The sequence below is a fragment of the Molossus molossus genome, unplaced genomic scaffold (genome assembly GCF_014108415.1).
Source record: "Molossus molossus isolate mMolMol1 unplaced genomic scaffold, mMolMol1.p scaffold_m16_p_5, whole genome shotgun sequence".
Taxonomy (NCBI): domain Eukaryota; kingdom Metazoa; phylum Chordata; class Mammalia; order Chiroptera; family Molossidae; genus Molossus; species Molossus molossus.
This window is the reverse complement of record NW_023425388.1, coordinates 93,306,146-93,328,030: the sequence shown is the minus strand read 5'-3', so window position 1 is coordinate 93,328,030 and position 21,885 is coordinate 93,306,146. Positions and strand designations below refer to the sequence as shown.

General features: G+C 36.5%; 1 protein-coding gene and 1 non-coding gene across 2 annotated transcripts; one reads left to right on the top strand and one right to left on the bottom strand.

Moving 5' to 3' along the window:
* Positions 1-3,158: 3,158 nt before the first annotated feature.
* LOC118617922 lies at positions 3,159-3,266 on the bottom strand. Its single transcript, XR_004956883.1, has one exon. It is a non-coding gene; the product is annotated as a U6 spliceosomal RNA (small nuclear RNA).
* Positions 3,267-18,339: 15,073 nt separating this feature from the next.
* HTR1F (5-hydroxytryptamine receptor 1F) lies at positions 18,340-19,452 on the top strand. The gene has a single exon (XM_036243546.1). It carries the CDS (start codon positions 18,352-18,354, stop codon positions 19,450-19,452), a length of 1,101 nt encoding a protein of 366 aa, XP_036099439.1. The 5' UTR covers positions 18,340-18,351.
* Positions 19,453-21,885: the final 2,433 nt, after the last annotated feature.

Here is a 21,885-nt window from a genome sequence, read left to right as displayed (position 1 = left end):
AAGTGTTGGCAAGGGTGTGGAGAAAAGGGGACTTTAGTACACTGCTGGTGGGAATGCAGACTAGTGTAGCCACTATGGAAAACAATATGGTGTTACCTCAAAAAATTAAAATTGAACATCCATTTGACCCCATGATCCCAGTTCTAGAAATATACCCAAGGAAGCCTGAAACACCAATCAGAAAGAATATATGTACCCCCATGTTCTTAGCAGCACTATTTACAATAGCTAAGATCTGGAAACAGCCCAAGTGTCCATCAGTAAATGAATGGATAAAAAAGCTGTGGTACATATACACAATGGAGTACTATGTAACTGTAAGAAAGAAAGATTTCTTATCCTTTGAGATGACATGGAGGGACCTGGAAAGTATTATCCTAAGTGAAACAAGCCAAGCAGAAAAAGACAAATACCACATGATCTCACTTATTTGTGGAATATAATGAACATAAAAGTCTGAGGAATAGGGTAGACCCAGAAACATGGAAGTATGGTACCAACTGACAACCCTCAGAAGAGAGGGTGGTGGGGGAGGGAAGAGATAAACCATGAACTTATACATATGTACGCATAACCAATGGACATGGACAACAAATCTGGCAACAGGACCAGGGAGACGGTGAGGAGAATGTCAATGGGGTAAAAAAGGAGAAACATCTATAACAAAATAAAATTTAAAAAAAAAATTTTTAATAAAAAAATAGAATAAAAATATGCTCCAAGAACATTTAAGACATTTCATATCATTTTTGCACTATTCACTTAGTTTTTATAACAAAAGTAAACTTCAGTGCAAAGGAGGTAACTAATGTCAAATCATAAAATAGGAGAATGGAAATTGTAAGATTGAACCCTGGCTAATGTGGCTCAGTTGGTCGAGCATTGCCCCGTACATGAATTGGTCACCAGTTCAATTCCTGGTCAGGGCACATGCCCAGGTTGCACAATTGATCTCCAGTAGGGAACATGCAGCAGGGAGCCAATTGATTTTGTTTCTCATTGATATTTCTCTCTCTTTCTCCCTCTCTCTTCTCTCTCTAAAATCAATAAAAACATATTTAAAAAAAATAAAATACAGAGTATTTGGGGATTACCTACAATAAAAGGAACAGATATAATCCAAATAAAGTAATCTTGCCCTGGCCCATTTGGCTCAGCGGTTAGAGCGTCGTCCTGTGAACCAAAGAGTTGAGGGTTTGGCTCTGGTCAAGGGCATGTACCTTGGTTGTGGTTCAGTCCCTGGCCCTGGTTGGGGTCATGCAGGACTATGTCTCTCTCTCTCTCCCTTTCTTTTTCTCCTTCATTCCCACTCTATCTGAAACTCAGTGGAAAAACATCTTCGGATGTGGGTTAAAAAAGGAGAGAGAGAGAGAGAGAAAAATAAGATAATCTTTTTTAAAAAGGAGAACTTGTAAGATTGAATTGAACCATACAAAATCATGGCAAGATACAGGATAGGATCCCATTCTGGATCTTCCATACAGACAAAAAATATATTGATCATATGCTGTCTTCTTAAAGGTAAAGTCAATAGACATGTGCTAAGGATGCTAGATAATGATTACATCTTTAGAGGAATAACTGGCAATATGTCCTATAAGTGATAAGTTTTTCAAGGCCAAACATTTTAAAGATACTAAATAAGAATAGAATTAAAACAAATATCAATTATTATACCCATAAAACTTTTAGATGGCTTGTGCAATTCAAAATTTAGCCATGAGAGTTAAAGGCAAGGAATACATGCATGCCCATGAATTGTTCTGCAAGTCAATGATGAAAGGTTACTGACAAAGGCTATACCTACTCAGGTTAGAGCCACATCAGCTGAAAAGGCTAACACTCTGCTCTTTCCCTTAGGAGCCCTGTATCTCAGATGACCTTTGAATTCTCTACTATGCCCTCCTCTTCTTAGTCAGGCTAGGATACCAAGAAAGGTATCAAAACTGCTGTGTATTTAACTTCTGAATCATTTCTTTCTCCCACTTTTGTGAACTTTTTCCATTCAAAGGAGAAAATTGATTGCTAAATATGGTATTTTCTTTCTATTGCATGTTAAACTTCAGCTTTGATAGAAAAATAATGGTCTGTCACAAAGACATCTTTGGCATTGTAATTTCTTTTCTTCATTTTATGATAATTGACATCTGACAGAAAATGGTAAATAAGTTAAATTTTAGGTTGATGACTCAACCCAAATGACAAAAAAAAAAACTTCATTAGTGATCTAAGAACTACAATAGATATTTGTTGATCAAGAAGATTATTTTGCATGCTTTTTGAAACTCATAAGATAAAAAGCAATTCCATCTTTTAACCCTGGCCAGCATGATCAGTGGTTAGAGCATCAGCCTGAGGACAGAAAGGTCTTGGGTTCAATTCTCAGTCGAACATATGTGCCTGGTTGCAGGTTTGATCCCCTACCCTAGTAAGGGTTGTGCGGGAAGCAACCAATTGATGTTTCTCTCTCTCTCCCTCCCTCTTTCCCTTCTTCCCTCCCTCCCTTCCAATCTATCTAAAAATCAATGCAAAAAAATATCCTCAGGTAAGAATTAACAAAAAAAATCTTTCATGTACTCTTAATTATTCTGCTTGCTCAACCTACAAAAGAATCATGTCTAGAGTTATTTACATGATTTGTTGGCATTGAAAACTCTTATTACAGTACAAATTATTAAAATATTAACCTAAATCTATCCAAGTAGCAATAAAATAGAAATGAGTTAAATAACATTTATTTAACTCTTTTATTTATAATACACGTTTATGGCTTTTTAAACTTTTTTGAGCAAAAAGACCAATACTTCAATAATCAGGTGTTCTGGAAATAAGTGTCTAATAAATAAATAGAAATTTTAGATACATTTAGTTTCCTGAGTATTATTATAAACATTTATCATAATAGAATATCATCATTATATGGTCAAAGTAAATTTTTTTTAAAAGCTGTTATGCTTTTGATGTGCAGAAATATGATAGATACTAAATAAGCAGTGGCAGGAGCAGACAGACTCTGGAAGACAAGTCTAAGCGGGCTCCGGGCTCCCATATCAATACCACACTCTTCAGACAATGTAGAGGCACCAGAAATGAGAGAAAAGGTCACCCTTTTCCATTACTAAAATTCACCTGTGTTTGGTTACATGCCCCCTACCGAACTAATCATTGTTTGTTTGGTTGGTTTTTTTTGTCATCTTTGCGCAAGGACCATGCTAATCTTCTCTGTATCGTTCCAATTTTAGTATATGTGCTGCCAAAGCAAGCACTAGTCATGTCAGTTATAATCATTGTCAGGGAGTTACAGCTTTTATATTCAGTCTTGTTCCCAACAGGAAATAGATGGCACACCCAAATTAAGATGATTCAAACAGAAGTTGTTTACAAAGGGACTGATTATAAAAATGTGGTGTGGATAGAACCATAATCAACACTGCTAAGGACTTGCCGGTGCACCATGCCCAAGAATGAACCTAGATGTAAGATTCCCATGTGACCTGGACCCAAGACAGGTCTCAATGACAGCGGAGCCACCAGTGCCACCTTGGCATGACAAACAGCTGTAGAACAGCAGATAGTAATTGCTGCTGCTCCTGCTGCCACCTTGGTCACTCAGCAGTCACCCAGGGAAACCAGCTGCCATGTAGAAACCACATCCAGGCCCTAGTACCAGCCTCAGTGGCACCAATGGTCAATATCTTTACACAGCTTCAAGTCTCGAGAAGTAGAGACGATTTCTTAACAGCAACAAAATTGATCATCATGCTGAATCCTTCCTCAACTTCTGATGAAGTAACAAAAATTATATTCAAAATTCTGTCTGATATTTTTTTCATATTCAATATCTCTATTAACAGTTCTCAGTAAAATAAGAGGACAGCTTTTCAACGGTTGTCTTTATTGACTTGAACTGATGAGTTATTTTAGAATGTATATTATTAGCTATACTGCTTATTATAGTTTGTAATATTTTATTTGCCAACTGGTATAAAAGCATTTTAATATTTTTAGTTTTGAATATACAGCAAATATGGCTGTTAACATACTTACTATTATATGAAAGAAAAGGTTTCTCCCTGTCCAGTTAGCTCAGTTGGTTAGAGTATCATTCTAATTTGCCAAGGTTATGGGTTTGATCCCCAGTCAGAGCACATACAAGAATCAAGTGATGAGTGCATGAATGAGTAGAACAACAAATATATATCTCTCTCTCTCCCCCACTCCTTCTCTTTTCCTTCCTCTCTCTCTAAAATCAAAGAAAGTAGGGTTTCAATACCTAGAATTCTTTTTAAATGACTGCTATAATGAACTTATCTCTTTCTTCATACTGCAATGATTCGTATAACCCAACAGTGAGCTCTTGGAGGAAATGTTTTATGACATATTCATTTTTATACCCAGAATGCCAACTATCATGGTGAAACTAAATAAATGCTTGCTGAATAGGTATATGTCTCCTTGCCCCAACTATTGACAAACTATATAATCCTTGATCACCTGGGCTGTCTTCTATGTATATGTATTACATACAGAACCTAACACACACTGCATTGCTTAGTAAGTATTGATTGATTTATGCTCACAACTTAGGCAACAACTCAAGAGGTTCAGCCATTGTGCTCTCTGATATTCTGTTCAGATGACAGTTCACATTTGTTCTATGCTAAGTCACAACTAGGTAATATGCAAATCATTAACATTTAACCAGGTCATTTCTGAAATATCGACATACTTTGTAATTTTTTATTTATAATATTTTCTAAAACATATGACTTTACTAACTGCATTTCCAAGTACATCTATTAAAATACTTTTAATCTAGAGATAATAATAGCACTACTAGTAGGAATCAAAGTAAAAAAAGATAGAAGTTAAAGTTACTGAATGAGAATTGCTTCTTCATATAATAAGTTAAACAAAAAAGCTTGCAGATTTTAGAGAAACACTATTTGGTAGCAATTTTAATATTCTCATATGGAAAAAAAATTAAGTTGAGGTCCATAAAGAGGAGTCCACCTTTCTTGTCATTCAAATATAGACAAATTTTTCTTAATTATTTTGGGAATGAATCCCAAGGTGTTGCTATCTTAATCATCCTCTGTGCTTTAATTTATATCTTGGCATTCTAGGGTAACTTACTTTCTAAAACAGATAAATAAGATATATTTTACAGCATCAAATAAAGCTAACCAAATAAAATTAAAATAATAAATACCCATATTATTTAAAATTTTGACTTAATACCTTATATTTATATAAAACCAATGTATGTTTAGGCTAAATATGTCTCAGTCAAGCACTGCTTGTTTTATCCAGGTTTAAAAGTTAAGATTTGCTTTATATTTTAGTTAAAAGCCTTGATTAGCCAGCTGACTGGAAGACCAGACTGCACATAAGCAGTTTCAGATCATGACTGTAACATATGCCTTCTTTTGAGTGCTGAATAGTCTATAATATCATTAGTTGAAGATGACAAATCAACTACCCAATTTGATCTGACAGCTATTAAGTACTCACACTATGTTACTAGATTTCTGCTTTGTATACCAGCTCTATCAACCCAAGGGTGCTAAATAAATGTCAATATTAATCATTTGTTTTATTTATGATACTCACTTAATCAGTTGGTACTTACTAACCCTACCAGATATAAATATATACTTTATAGAGCTTAAGTCAAGGCGGTCAAAAGAGAGAAAGTGAATTCAAGAAGGAAAAAAAAAAAAGAGAGAGAGAGAGAACTGCTTCAATTTAACATATTTACAAAAGAAAGAATAAAATAGAAGAGTATGCATCATGTTCAAGTGAAATACATTTTATTCCATTAGTTACATTTGCATAACATATAAGTAACAGTCTAATGCCTTTCAAGTTCTGGTTTTTGAAACAAAAGACAGAGAGAGAGAGAAAAGAGAGATTCTTATGCTTGAAATTGCTCAAACATTGCCATTTTAGCTTGGTTAACTAGTTATTATACATCGAAAACAAAAACTAAAGAAATTGTTAAATCAAGTAGCATCACTAAAATTAGATCTCTTTTAATCTCAGAACAACAGTTTTCATTGAATTTTAATACATCCTAAACATGTAATATTTTTTTTCAAGTAATTCACCATGACATTTTTATTCATGTTTAGGTAGATTTGGCTAAATCAAATTTTGAGATAGACTTTGTCTAATCTAATATTTTATTCTAGATTAAGAAAAAATAAATAAATGCATAGATTAAGATATTTATCAGATTGTTACTACTAACTTTAGAAAGAATTTGTTGTTCTTGTTAATCCTCATCTGAGGATATTTTTTCCATTGATTCATAGATAGAGAGGAAGAGAGGAAGGGAGAAAGAGAGAGATAGAAACATCAGTGTCAGAGAGACACATTGATTGGTTGCCTCCCGCACAACACCGACCAGGGCCAGGGATCCGAACCTGCAACCCATGTATGTGCCCTTGACGAAGAATCAAACCCATGACCCTCTGGTGTGTATGTCAGTGCCCTAACCGCTGAGTCAAATTGGCTAGAGCTAGAAAGAATTTTTTCAAAAAACTTATCTTTATTATTGAATGTATTAAGATGTTCCTCATTTTCCCCCCATTGACTCCCTCCTCCCCACTCCTGCCCCCTTCCTGCCTTTCCCCACACTGTTGTCTGTGTCCATTGGTTATGCATATATACATATAAATTCTTTGGTTTATTTCTTCCCATCCTCCACTCCCCCTTCCCTTTGAAGTTTGTCAATTGAACAACCAATTTGTACTTCTTAATCCCTTCACCCATTCCCCCAAACCCTCTCCCATCTGGCAACCAACAAAATGTTCTCTGTATGAGAATTCTCTGTTCTGCCTGTTCATTTTGTTTGTAGATTCAATTGTCGCTAGATATGTATTCATTGCTATTTTGCTTGTTCATATTTTTTTTATCTTTTTCTTCAAGAACACCCTTCAACATTTTATATAATAATGGTTTGGTGGTGATGAACTCCTTTAACTTTTTCTTGTCTGGGAAAGTCTTTATATGGCCATAAATTCTAAATTACAGCTTTGCAGGATAGAGTAATCTTAGTTGTAGGTTCTTGCTTTTCATCACTCTGAATATTTCTTGCCACTCCCTTCTGGCCTGCAAAGTTTCTTTTGAGAAATCAGCTGACAGTCTAATGGGAAATCCCTTGTAGGTAACGAACTGCTTTTCTCTTGCTGCTTTTAAGATTCTCTCTTTGTCTTGAACCTTTTGCATTTTGATGATGATGTGTCTTGGTGTGGGCCTCTTGGGGTTCATCTTGTTTGGGACTCTCTGTGCTTCCTGGACTTGTATGTCTGTTTCCTTCTCCAAGTTAAGGAAGTTTCTGCCATTATTGTTTCAAATAGGTTTTCGATTTCTTGTTCTTTCTCTTCTCCTCTGGCACCCCCAAGATGTGAATGTTGATATGCTTGAAGTTGTCCCAGAGGCTACTTCCACTATTCTCATTTTTCTTGATTCTTTTTTCTTTTTGCTGTTCTGATTGCGTGTTTATTGTTTCCTTATATTCCAAATCAATGGTTTGCTTCTTGGCTTTACCTACTCTACTATTGAATCTGTGTAAATTATTTTTTATTTCAGTTAGTGACTCCTTCATTTCTGACATGCCTTTTTTAATGCTCTTGAAGCCCTCACTAAGTTCATTGAAGTTCTCACTAAGTTCATTGAGCATCTTTATAAGCAGTGTTTTGAATTCTACATCTGTTAGGTTGCTTATCTCCATTTCACTTAGTTCTCCTGGAGTTTTATTCTATTCTTTTATTTGGGATCTGTTTCTTTGACTCCTCATTTTGGCTGCCTCCTATGTTTGTTTCTACATATTACTTAATGAGAGGCATGGGACTAGCTGAGACCAGATGCTGCTTATTTGAAAAAATTTAGGAAAACCTGAAGCAGGATCCAAGACAGGCTAATCCTATGGTAATGCAACTGGCAACAGCTTGGGTGGGCCTGGAAGTTGGGTGGGGTGGGGCCTCGGGGAATCACCAGGGCGGGGCAATCAGTGTGAGCCAGGTTGCTGGAGTCCCAGATATGGTGGCTGTCTGCAGCCCAGGGAAGGACTCACCAAAGGAACAAAGGCCTCCGATAGCACATTTGTCCTGGAGAAAGTCCCCTCTCCAGCCCTCACTTCAATGCCAAACAACTCAGTTCTTCCCCATATGTCTCTGGTGCCTTTCAAGCTGCCTCCCCCACGCTGGAGCCTGAAGGGTGCCAGTCCAAGTAAATCTGTGCGTGGGCCCTTTAAGAGGAGCTCCTGGGTCGGGTCATGGTCCAGAGAGACCCGGGTTCGGTTCCCACTAAGGGCACATACCTTGGTTGCAGTTTGTCCCCGGCCCCAGTTGGGGTTGTGTGGGAGGATGCCACTCAATGTGTCCCTTTCACTTTGATGTTTCTCTTGCTCTCTCTCTTCCTCTCTCTCCTTCCCACTCTATCTGAACAAAAATGGAAAAATGTCCTCGGGTGAGGATAAAAAAAAAAAAGAGGAGCTGCCTGGGGCTCCAGCAGCCTCAGCCTCCCTCAGCCTCAGTTCCCGCTGGTTTTACAGCCAGAAGTTATGGGGATTCTCTTTCTGGCACTGGAACCCTGAGCTGGGTGCCTGGTGTGGACAGGGACTCCTCAGTCCTCAGGGAGGACCTTCCCAGCCAAGGTGTCCCTCCTGATTTTTATCCACCACACATGCGTGTGGGGCCCACCCTTCCGCCTCTGCCCCTGCTACTGTCTTGATGTGACCGCTTCTTTAATTCCGTAGTTGTGGGACTTCCATTCAGCTTGATATCAGGCGGTTTTGAATGATGGTTTTTCTGTAGTTTAGTTGTAACTTTGATTGTGGGAGGATGTGATACTGCATTTACCTGCACTGAAATCTTGACTAGAAGTCCCCTAGAAAGAATTTTTAAATAACTTTTTATTTTACAATTACAGTTGACATACAATATTATATTGCATGCCAACTGTAATTAGTTTCAGTTTTACAACATGGTGATTAGATATTTATATAACTGACAACGTGATCACCTCATTAAATCCAATACCCATCTGACATCATACATAGTCAATGTAATATTATTACAATATTAATATGCTCCCTGTGCTGTAGCTTACACCCCTATGACTATTCTGTAACTACCAGTGTACTTTATTTTTATTTTTATTTTTTCATTAATTTATTTTTGTTACAGATATTTCTCCTTTCTCCCCCATTGACACCCTCCCCTCAATCCCTCCCCACCGTGTCCCCAGCATTATTGTCTGTGGTTTATCTCTTTCTTCCCCTCCCCGACTCCCTTTTCTGAGGTTTGTCAATCAGTACCCTACTTCTGTGTCTCTGGGTCTATTTTATTCATCAGCTTATTTTGGTCATTATATCCCACAAATAAGTGAGATCATGTGGTATCTGTCTCTCTCTGATTGGCTTATCTCCAGGTCCCTCCATGTCGTCTCAAAGGATAAGAGATCTTTCTTTCTTATAGCTGCATAGTATTCCATGGTGTATATGTACCACAGCTTTTTTGTCCACTCATCTATTCATGGACACTTGGGCTGTTTTCAGATCTTAGCAATTGTAAATAGTGCTACTGTGAACATAGTGCTAGGGGTACATGTATTCTTTCTGATTGGTGTTTCAGGCTTCCTTGGGTATATTTCTAGAAGTGGGATCACTGGGTCAAATGGAAGTTCAATTTTTAACTTTATGAGGTAACACCATATTGTTTTCCACAGTGGCTGCTCCAGTCTGCATTCCCACCAGCAGTGTACTAGAGTCCCCTTTTCACCACACCCTTGCCAGCACTTGTTTGATGATTTGTTGATGGCAGCCATTCTGACAGTTGTGAGGTGATACATCATTGTTGTTTTAATTTGCATCTCTCTGATGATTAATATTTGTTGAGCATTTGTCTCTTGGCCATTTGTATGTCCTATTTGAAGCGGTGTCTCTTTAGTTCCTCTGCCCATTTTTTAATTGGGTTCTTTGTCTTTCTTTTGTTGAGTTATATGAGCACTCTATTTTGGAAATTAACCCCTTATCTGATGTATCATTGGCAATTATGTTCTTCCATATTGTAGGTTCCCTTTCCATTTTTATGGTTGTTTCTTTAGTTGTGCAAAAGTTTTTAGTTTGATGTAGTCCCATGTGTGCATTTTTCCTGTTTCTCTTGCCTTAGGCATTGTATCAATGAAATTTCTGCTGCATGTGATACCACTGTACTTCTTAATCTCTTCCCTTTTTTCACTCATCACCCCATACACTCTCTCATCTGGCAATCATCAAAATGTTTTCTATATCTATGAATTTTATTTCTGTTTTATTTGTTCATTTATTTTGTTTTTAAATTCTACATATAGGTGAAATCATATTGTATTATCTTTCTGTCTGACTTATTTCACTTAGCATAATATCCTCTAGGTCCATCCATGTTTTTGCAAATGGCAAAATTTCATTCATTTTTATGGCTGAGTAATATTCCATTTTATATATGTACCATTTCTTTCTTCATTTATCTACTGATGGACACGTAGGTTGCTTCCAAACCTTGGCTATTGTAAATAATGCTGCAATGAACATATAGATGCATAAGTCTTTTAAATTAATCTTTTGTTTTTTCTTGTTTTGTCTTCATAAATAGCCAGGAGTGGAATTGATGGGTCCTTCTTTGTCTCTTATATAGCCTTTTTTTTAAAGTCTATTTTGCCTTGTATTAGTATTGCTACCCCAGATATTTTGTTTGTTTCCATTTTCATGAAATATCTTTTTCTGTCCCTTAGAAAAATATTTTCAAAATATTTTCCACTTCTAGCATATAGCTAAATCTCATTTTTTCGGTAATTTTCCAGTAAAGGTACAGTATTTCCAGATTCTTTATCTATATCCTGGTGATAATTACATAAAGTATTATTACATTATTATATCTAATGTCACTATGGAGTGAACTATTTGTCTTACTAAATATTCAAAGAGAAGGAATGTTAGGCAAAGAAGAAGGAAAGATAATGAAAATATTCTTTCAAAATTTCCATCTCTGACTTGCTAACATATTACCTGTTTTCCATTTTAATTTAAGTATTGAGAGAATACATATGTCCTCATTTATGGTCATTGTATGTTGTTTTCTCCCTCTGACACCTTCTTATAGAGGAATTAGAAAACTCAGTATTAGACAATGATGGTACTATTAAGGTAAAAATTAAAGTAATACTTTTTACCCTGTTAGGCCCATTTCAAGATTAATGCTTTTAATAATCCTGAAAGCAGAGGTTGCTAGCTCCATACTACAGGTGACAAATATAAATATTGAGTTTATTAGGTGCCAGGCACCTAAGGGATTTATATTTATCTTCAACAACATCTTATAAGGTTTGATTCTTATTATTTTCACTTTACAGATCATGAAGCTGAGTCTTTGAAAGTTGAAATGACTTTCCTGGGCCCACACTAGTAAATGGGAAAGACTAAAGTTCTGTTCAACTGAAGTTTTGTTCAACTCTAGCACTTGTGAGTTTCATTCACAATGCTTGATAGTCTCTTAATAAACTGAATTCTCAATCTCAGGAATAAACATCAGTTTTTACTGCCTTCACAGCTCCATTCCCCAAGCCCCCCCATCCCTCCTCCACCCACACAGCTTCCTCCCTCTTCAGGGTTCACCACAAAGGAAATAGTACAGCTCACTGGTTTGTGCATGTGAGTTTGCTTCCTGTCCCACAGCATGTGCTCCTGTAGCCAGTTTCACAGTGCTCACTGCATGTACTGCAGTTTCCCTAAGATTTTTCGTTGTTGCAATTAATTATTTTCCTAAGTGTAGCAGTGTCTCTTGGAAACAATAACCAGAATCACTCAAGCAAAGAAATGTATGAACATGTAAAATTTTACTTAACATGCCCTCTTCTTTCTAAATGGTTTTAAGATTTGGTTGGTTAAAGGTAGTTAATGCTTTAATGGTTAAAGCTGCTTTCATTCATGGTTTTAATGAAAACTTTGCTTAATATTTTTAAGATTTGGTTAAAACTATTTTGGTTATTAATCTCTAATTACTACTTAGTAATGTGTCTCCTTGGATCAGTCCAGGACTAGTCAGGTAACACAATCACCCAAAATATTCCTGGAATAAAGGGATTTAATGAAGATATTGGAGTTTACATTAATTGTGGAAAAGAAGATCAGGAAAGTGAAAATTTAATTTAAAGTCAAAATGCAGTTGCTGCCGAAAGTTAAAGAAGCAAACACCAAGTACCTCTACCAAAAGTCCCAAAGTAGATAGTTTAAAGAGGCTTCCTTGGAAACTATTGTAGTTCTCAAATATATCTGAGAGTTCTGGCCAGTGTGGCTCAGTTGGCTGGGTGACATCCTATGCACCAAGAGGTCACCAGTTCAATTCCCAGTCAGGGGTCAGGGCACATGCCCAGGCTGCAGGCTCCATCACCAGTAGGAGGTGTGCAGGAGGCAGCTAATAGATGTTTCTCTCTCTCCTTTCCTCCCTCTCTCTCAAAAAAAAAAATTAAAAACATTTTTTAAGTTACATGCAGATTTAAATAATAATAATAATATCTGAGAAATTTTCTAAGAGCACCTATCAATGTCTGCCCATGCATCTAGCTGCAACCACATTCGGAGGGTCATCAATTCTTCTCTTCTGCCTCCCAAACCTTGTGGGAATCTCATTATAAACTACATCCACACTCTTTAGAGAAGGGGATTCTGGGAAATATAATTTCCTACATCTGTTTTACATTGCAGGGATTAGGAACTCATAGTGATGCTGAATGGACAATTAATAATCCAGCACAGTCCATCCTTGTCAACTCAGCGTCAGTACACATGGCATTGGCTTTAAGACCAGGTGCCCTGGAGAGACCGAAAAAGCAGTGAGGAGACTTAGTTAAGAAACTTTCAGTGGCGTCTGGAAAGGACATGATAAAACAACCTTGGAGACTAGAAAGAGGGCAACTTATGTTTTTTTGGTAGCAAACAATTTGTTAGAGTGTTCTGTCCCGTAACTTAAAAGATAAAATATAGTTGATGAACTTGTAAATCTGACAAAGATTTTCAGGCACAATGTTTAAAGTACCAACTAACAGGTTTTTTTTAGCTGTGTATAATAAGATGTGAAAAGGGAGGAAATAAAGTTGGCAAGCATAGCCCTGGCCAGTTTGGCTCAGTGGTTAGAACCTCAGCCTGCAGACCAGAGAGTCCTGGGTTCGGTTCCCGCTAAGGGCACAACACAGGATTGCAGTTCGTCCCCAGCCCTGGTTGGGATCGTGTGGGTGGCAACCACTGAATGTGTCTCTCTCACGTCGATGTTTCTCTCTTTCTTCTCCCCCTCTCCCTCCCGCTCTATCTGCAGATAAATGCAAAAATGTCCTCGAGTGAGGATAAAAAATAAAATAAAATAAAAAAATAAAGTTTGCAAGCATAATTTAGAAGAAATACACCAGATTTATTAGATAGAAAAACAAAGCTTTTTCTCATCACTGATCTGGGAAGATAGCAAAGATTCTCAAAGCAAACCTGAGTTTAGGGTGAAGAGATCAAGAATGTGGCTATAGCCTGGCCAGAGTGGCTCAGTTGGTTGGAGCATCCTTTTGTACAACAAAAGGTTGTTGGTTCAAGGCGACATTTTATATTTCTCTCTCTCTCTCTCTCCCTCCCTCCCTCCCTCCCTCCCTCCCTCTCTCTCCCTTCTTTTCTATAAGCATGTTCTCAGGTGAGGATAAAAAAATAAAGAATATGGCTGTAAAATTCTCTATTAAGACTTCAAAAAGGTTTAAGAGAGTGCCTAGTAGAGCCTCTCAGCTGCACTAAAGGCCTTCTAAGAATATTAAGGGTATAGTCCCATAGCCCTAATATTTTATGCAAAGTAGACAGAAGTCTGTCTTGAAAAATTATGCATGTGGCATTTTGGGGCATGTCATAACTTCTTATCAGATTCACGGGAAAACACAAGTTTTTAAGAGCAGTATACTAACTTGGATCAAAGGGGAAAGAGAAAGTTCAAAATAAAAAGATTTTCTGCCCTGACCAGTGTGGCTCAGTTTTTTGGAACATCCTTCTATATACTAGCGGGTGGCAGATTTGACTCTCCATCAGGGCAAATACCAAGGTTGCAGTTCAATTCCCAGTGTGGGAGGCAGCCTAATGACGTTTCTCTCTCTCCCTTCCTTCCTCTGATATCAGTTAAAAACAAAAATTATTTTTCTGTAGGCAGAAAGCAGGCAGAGAAGTCTACTTAGCTGTAAATACAGACTATTTCTCATAGAAAAGACAGGACCTCTCTGAGAGCAGAGTAAAGTGTCCAGAGAGGGGCTTCAAAAGCCACAGAGTACAGTGGATTAGGCAACCAAATGGGGGAGCAGAGTGGGCCTATTTGGAGGTGCATTTCTAACCCTCCAAGTAGAGCTCTCTGATATTTGTCTGGGTGCATTTCAGATCAGAGGTCATTATGTGCCTCTATTTTCTTCATTTTGTTGAAAGGAGATGTCTATTGTAATTTTTCTATCTCTGAATGATCATTATATGTTGGAAACTGGGGAACAGATAACTTGTTTATTTGGTTCACAGGTCTCTGAACCAAGAGGGACTGCAGCCTCAAAGAGTCTCAACTGCTTCTTGATCTCATGCAAAACACAAGGTTATGGACTCTGAGACTGTGCTATGATTGGATGAGTTTGGGGCATCCAGGAGACAAGGTAAATATATTTTGAATATGAGAGAAATGTGAATTATTGCAGCCAGTTGACAATCCAAGGGAGCGATAATCCAAAGGGTGAGAATGAGACTAGGTCAGATATCTGGGCATCACAATATAAATTAACATTAGATTTAAAAAAAAAAAATACTGTATATAAGCAGAGGACTAAAATGTATCCTATAGCCAAATCAATAAATTGGCAAATATTCATACTGAGTAAATCCAGGGTAGTTTTTCTCTCTGTGTTATTATCAAAAAAGCTACATAAAATTGATGGGGCTACCGTCTGTGCTTAAAGAGTAATCCTGACTATCACCCAGTGAAGACATTCAAAATACAGAATGCAGTCCATGTTCCAAGAGTAGGAGAAACTTGTGTGACACCACCTGTTCAGTAACCCAGAGGTGGTCCCTAGCACCAAAAGGACTCACAGTGGGAGCTTTAGATGTAAAGGAATATAAACAAATTTGACTAGAGGCTGTGTTTGAATTAATAATGGTATATGATTTATTGAAATTCTAATTGTAAGTGACAAGGAAAACAACACAAAAAGATAAAGAAACCCAATTGTGATTGGCGACATTTGTTTTCCTATTTGCTTTCTATAAATACACTATCAGAAGACTCATTTTTCTAAATTTAATAATAATATTTCTTATAAACTGCAATGGAATTTATTTGACACATTTTTATTTTCTCCTTAGTACTAAATACCATTTTATTAAGACTAATTTGAATGCTACAATGTGATGCTTAGAAAAATAAGTTGAATTATCACATAATTCAACTTATTATAAACTGGTTCATTTTCCTGCAGAATTATTTTTTATTATGAAAACACACATAACTATTTTCAGTTTCTCTTTTTTAATATTCTATTCAAAATGAAATTTGAGGATTATCTCTTGAAGAGGCACGTGTGCCAAAATTGTTTATCAGGCAAATTGAAGTGGAAAGTTATTTTTGCTTATAATTTGGAAAATGTCAGCATTTTTAAATGAATTCACATAGTACTAAACACTTTTGCAAAAGAATAACCGATTTAGATAATATTTAGCCTTTTTATTGAATATGTAGTGCAAATTTTATTATATGAAAATGGGAGTAAAATGGGAAAGAAGGTAGAAATTAATTAATCTACCATGCTTCTAAGATGTCTAAATGGCTTTGGAGTAAGATTTCATCATTGACCATTGACTCCCCCACACACACACCCCAGAGATGTTTCCAGGGAAGGGAGCTAAACGCTGTGTGGTCCACTGATATTGAAAGCACATATCACGGATTTTCATGACAGTTCTGATGGTGCTGACAATCACACTATTATGCCTCAGGACCTGTGATCCAATATTGATTTAGGAAATGTAGTCATATGGCATAACTCTCATAACAGGCTGAAAAGAATGGAAACGGTGTGGGGATAAAGGAATAAAAAAGGCCTAGAGCAGGATTCCAAGAGCTGCCCTAAGACCTCAATAAAATAAACATCAGAAGAAAAGCTAGAGTGAGATCATTTATTTGAGACACTCCCAGAAGTAAGTTAGGAATGTGACAAGGAGAGATGCTGAGAGAGTTGTACAACAGAAATGTCAGAGCTGCTCTCAATGAGAGGAACTCATAGATGCTTCAGCAGAGAAATAATTAAACAAATTTTTTCTGCCCCTCAATTTGCTTAAGATCAAGCCATCAGAACTGGCCTTCAATGAATATGAGAAAATAAAAATTAAATTTAGTACTGGCAAACCAAATTCAAATAGAATACACTGCACTCCAATGTTTTATAATACACACTTCATAGGAAGCCCTTAATATAAAAATATCAAGTATTTTATTTTTAATCTTAACATTTTTTTTTTTATTTTTATTTTTTGGTACATACCCCTAGCGGGAACCGAACCCAGGATTCTCTGGTCCGCAGGCCGATGCTCCAACCGCTGAGTCAAACCAGCCAGTCAAGTATTTAATTTTTTTTTTAATTTTTTTTCTTCATTGATATTAGAGAGAGAGGAAGGGAAAGGGAGAAAGAGAGAGAAACAGAAACATCAATGAGGGAGAACATGAACTGGCTACCTCCTGCATGCCCCTCACTGGTGATTGGGCCCACAACCTGGGCATGTGCCCTGACTGGAAATCAAACTGGTGACCTCTTGGTGCATGGCCAGGCAAAAATATCAAGTATTTTAAATTACTGTTCTATTAAGTCCAACAAATGAAACATAACCATTTAAAATTTTAAATTATTTAAGGAATATAAAGGTAAAATTATTATTAATTATAAGAATAAAGTTTCCATCTTCAAGAAACTTCAAGTTTCCATCTTCTCTATGTGTCTTCCTAAGATATGGGTACCTGCTAAAGAATTATTAAAGAGAGATGGGTAGATCAAAAATAAATTATCTTGCCATGGCCAATTCTGCTCAGTGGTTAGAGCATCGGCCTGCAGGCCAAAGAGTCGCACGTTTAATTCCCAATCAGGGGCACGTACCTCAGTTGCAGGTTCTATCCCCAGCACCCATTGGGGTTGTGCGGGAGGCAACCGATCAATGTGTCTTTCCCACATTGACTTTTCTTACTCTCTCTCCTTTCCCTCTCCCACTCTATCTAAATATCAGCGGAAAAATATCCTCAGGTGAGGAAGCAAAAAACATTATAAAAACAATTATTATTATGTGATTATATTTTAATTGCTCTTGACTTGTAGTTAAATAATAGCATGGACTGAAACAAAATTCATAAGCCACATCAGAGCGTCTTCTTTCAAAAATAGGTTTACATGATCATTATAATGGTGACTTGCAAAAAAGAATAATTTCCATTTCAGGGTGTGTGCCGTTATGAGCCGTCTGCACTACCATGTGCACCTGGTTGGGGGTTATTTGCTCATACATGTTATTGTAAGAACAGGCAGTGTGGTCCGGTTATTTGACTATAACTAATTTTATTTCATTTTAAACTAAAGTAACTATTTCTAATCACAAAGACTACTAAACACTCTGACGTTTTCCTAATTTTGTAAAATAATCATGGAATGCTAGAGATACTGAAAATATTTTATTTTTGTTTATTTTCCTTGTTATAACCTTTATATTATGACATAAAATACATTAAAATTTCCTTTAGTTTCCATAAACTTAATAATAATGTTCTCAATGTAACTTTGAATTAAGTACAAAATTGTTTATGATTTTTAAATACTGCCTTTAAAATGATATTTTCTTATATAATGCACAAATAAATATTAATGACATGTTCTTTTCAACTTTTTCTGGTGCAGGCAAAGAAAAATCATAGCTAGGATTAATATAGTTTTTTAATGCAATTCTACAATGGCACAGATTTTACTGAATAATACTTCAGTTTACTCATAAAAATTGTTTTATTTGAACTGTATTTTAAGAAATGTTTTGAATTTTATTGTTTGTTACTATTCTCATTGGTTTCTTAAATTAAATGAAAAAAAGAAAAGAAAATATGCAATCCCAACTCATTTTTTAATCCATAGAATATTCTGAGAAAACATGCACATATATATATTTTTTAATTATTCTGAAAAGAAGAGAAAAATCTTTAAAGTTTTCTCTGAACTTTTTTTTCTCTCCTCTGTTACAGGTATCCATTTTTCAGCTATATTAATGTAATAACACAAAAAGAAATGGACTTCTTCAACTCATCTGATCAAAATTTGACCTCAGAAGAACTATTCAACAAAATGCCATCCAAGATTCTGGTGTCCCTCACTCTCTCCGGGCTGGCCCTGACAACAACAACCATCAACTCTCTTGTTATCGCTGCAATTATTGTGACCCGGAAGCTGCACCACCCAGCCAACTATTTAATTTGCTCCCTGGCAGTTACAGATTTTCTCGTAGCTGTCCTGGTGATGCCTTTCAGCATTGTGTATATTGTGAAGGAGAGCTGGATTATGGGCCAAGTGGTCTGTGACATTTGGCTGAGTGTCGACATCACGTGCTGCACGTGCTCCATCCTGCATCTCTCTGCCATAGCTTTGGATCGGTATCGGGCCATCACAGATGCTGTGGAGTACGCCAGGAAAAGGACTCCCAAGCATGCTGGCATTATGATTACGGTAGTTTGGATTATATCTGTTTTTATCTCCATGCCTCCTCTGTTCTGGAGGCACCAAGGAACCAGTCGAGATGATGAGTGCATCATCAAACACGACCACATTGTTTCCACTATTTACTCAACATTTGGAGCTTTCTACATCCCATTGACATTGATTTTGATCCTCTACTACAAAATATATAAAGCAGCAAAGACATTATACCACAAGAGAAAAGCAAGTAGGATTTCCAAGGAGGAGCTTAATGGCCAAGTGCTTTCGGAGAGTGGTGAGAAGAGCACTAGACTGGTCTCCACACCCTACGTGCTAGAAAAGTCTTTATCTGATCCATCAACAGACTTTGATAAAATTCACAGCACAATGAAAAGTTCCAGGTCTGAATTCAAGCATGAGAAATCTTGGAGAAGACAAAAGATTTCAGGCACAAGAGAACGTAAAGCAGCCACTACCCTGGGATTGATTTTGGGTGCATTTGTGATATGTTGGCTTCCTTTTTTTGTAAAAGAATTGGTTGTTAATGTCTGTGAAAAGTGTAAAATTTCTGAAGAAATGTCAAATTTTTTGACATGGCTTGGATATCTCAATTCCCTTATAAATCCACTAATTTATACAATCTTTAATGAAGAGTTCAAAAAAGCATTCCAAAAACTTGTGCGATGCCGATGTTAGTTTAAAAGGGTTTATTATTACAAGATTGGGTTTTTTGTTTTTTTTTGGTGAAATAACTAAATGAATGCTAATGAAGAAAATGAATAAAAACTGCTAAAATGAAAGAATATAGTTTATATTTTAATAGGGACATGAATTTAAAATTTATTGATATAAAGATGCTTCTTTTGACCATCGTTCTAGAGTACTCAAAAGTAGAAAATAATTTATTGTTTATAAACAGTATCTTGCTTATGCAATATTCCTAAGAGGCTAACTGGAAATATATATACATATATTATTAATAACAGTAGTTTTCCAGATTTGTGTCTTACAAAAAGTATAGAAAAGTGTTCAGTTAACAACATACCTCCTTCCATAATCTCTATACAATCTTCCTGTTTTATTATTATATCATTATTAAGTAATTCTATTATTTTATTTAAAAATACCACAAAGCACACATTTCTCCTTCCTAACCACTTTTCTTCCCTGTCCATCATACCCTGAGCAATAGGAAAGGGGAGAAGGAACTGACAAGAACTCTTACGTACTATGTAAGAGGAAATGTAAAAGTCAGAGACAATGTATTTGTATGTAGATAGTAAAGAGTAATCATAAAGTGAGTTGGGCAGTGCAAAATAATTTAAGATGCTGAATTTGTGCTTATTTAACATATTCTTTTTTGTTTGTTTGTTTGTTTTTATTTTTGTTACAGATATTTCTCCTTTTTTCCCCATTGACACCCTCCTCCCATTCCCTACCTGCCCTGTCCCCAGCTTTGTTGTCCATGTCCATTGGTTATGTGTATATACATATAACTTCTGTAATTTATCTCCCCCCCCCACCCCCTCTTCTGGGGATTGTCAGTCTGTATCCCTCATCCACGTGTCAGGGAATACCCCATTCCTCAGACTGTTATGTTCATTATATTCCACAAATAAGTGAGATCATATGATACTTGTCATTCTCTGCTTGGCTTGTTTTGCTTAGGATAATACTTTCCAGGTCCCTCCATGTCATCGCAAAGAATAAGAGTTCTTTCCTTCTTACAGCTGCATAGTACTCCATTGTGTATATGTACCACAGCTTTTTTATCCATTTGTCTACTGATGGACATTAGGGCTGTTTCCAGATTTTAGCTATTGTAAATAGTGTTGCTATAGACATGGGGGTACATTTATTCTTTCTGATTGGTATTTCAAGCTTCTTAGGGTATATTCCTAGAAGTGGGATCACTGGGTCAAATGGCAAATCAACTTTTAATTTATTGAGGTAACACCATAGTATTTTCCACAGTGGCGGCAAGAGTCTGCATTTCCACCAACAGTATACGACAGTCCCCTCTGCTCCACACCCTGACCAACACTTGTTGTTTGATGATTTGTTGATGGCAGCCATTCTGACAGGTGTGAGGTGATACCTCATTGTTGTTTTAATTTGCATCTCTCTGATGATTAGTGATGTTGAGCATTTCTTCATATGCCTCTTGGCCATTTGTATGTCCTGTTTGGAGAGGTGTCTATTCAGTTCCTCCACCCATTTTGTAATTGGGTTCTTTGTCTTCCTTTTGTTGAGTTGTATGACTACTCAATATATTTTGGAAATTAACCCTTTATCTGATGTATGATTGGCAATGATGTTCTCCCATACAGTGGGTTGCCTTTCCATTTTGATGGTTGTTTCTTGTGCTATGCAGAAGCTTTTGAGTTTGATGTAGTGCCCATTTTCTCCTTTGTTTTGTTGCCTTAGGTGATTTATCAATGAAAATTCTTCTGTGTATGATGTCTGAAATTTTGTTGCCTACATTTTCTTCTAGGATTTTATGGATTCATGAGTCACATTTAAGACTTTTGCCCATTTTGAGTTTCTTCTTGTGTAGGGTGTAAGTTGATGGTCTATTTCATTTTTCTGCATGTAGCTGTCCAATTTTCCCAACACTATTTATTAAAGAGGCTGTCTTACTCCACTGTATGCTCTTGCGACCTTTGTCAAATATTAATTGAGCATAATGCTTTGTGTCCATTTCTGGGTTCTCTCTTCTATTCCATTGATCTATGTGCCTGATCTTGTGCCAGTACCAGGCTGTTTTGATTACAGTAGCTTTGTAGTATAACCTCATATCCAGTATTGTGATCCCACCTACTTTGTCCTTTTTCAAGATTGCTGTGACTATTGGGGTCTTTTTTGGTTCCATATGAACTTTTGAAGTATTTGTTCTAGTTCTGTGAAGTATGTCATTGGTATTTTGATGGGGATTGCATTGAATCTATAGATTGCTTTGGGTAGTATGGACATTTTAATGATGTTAATTCTTCCAATCCAAGAACAAGGTATGTACTTCCACTTTTTTATATCTTCCTCTATTTCTCTTTTCAATGTCCTGTAGTTTTCAGCAAATAGGTCCTTTACTTCTTTGGTTAAGTTTATTCCTAGTTATCTTAATTTTTTTGC

Excerpts from the sequence above, each read along its gene's own strand:
- HTR1F (XM_036243546.1), top strand. The coding sequence starts at position 18,352 with ATGGACTTCTTCAACTCATCTGATCAAAATTTGACCTCAGAAGAACTA.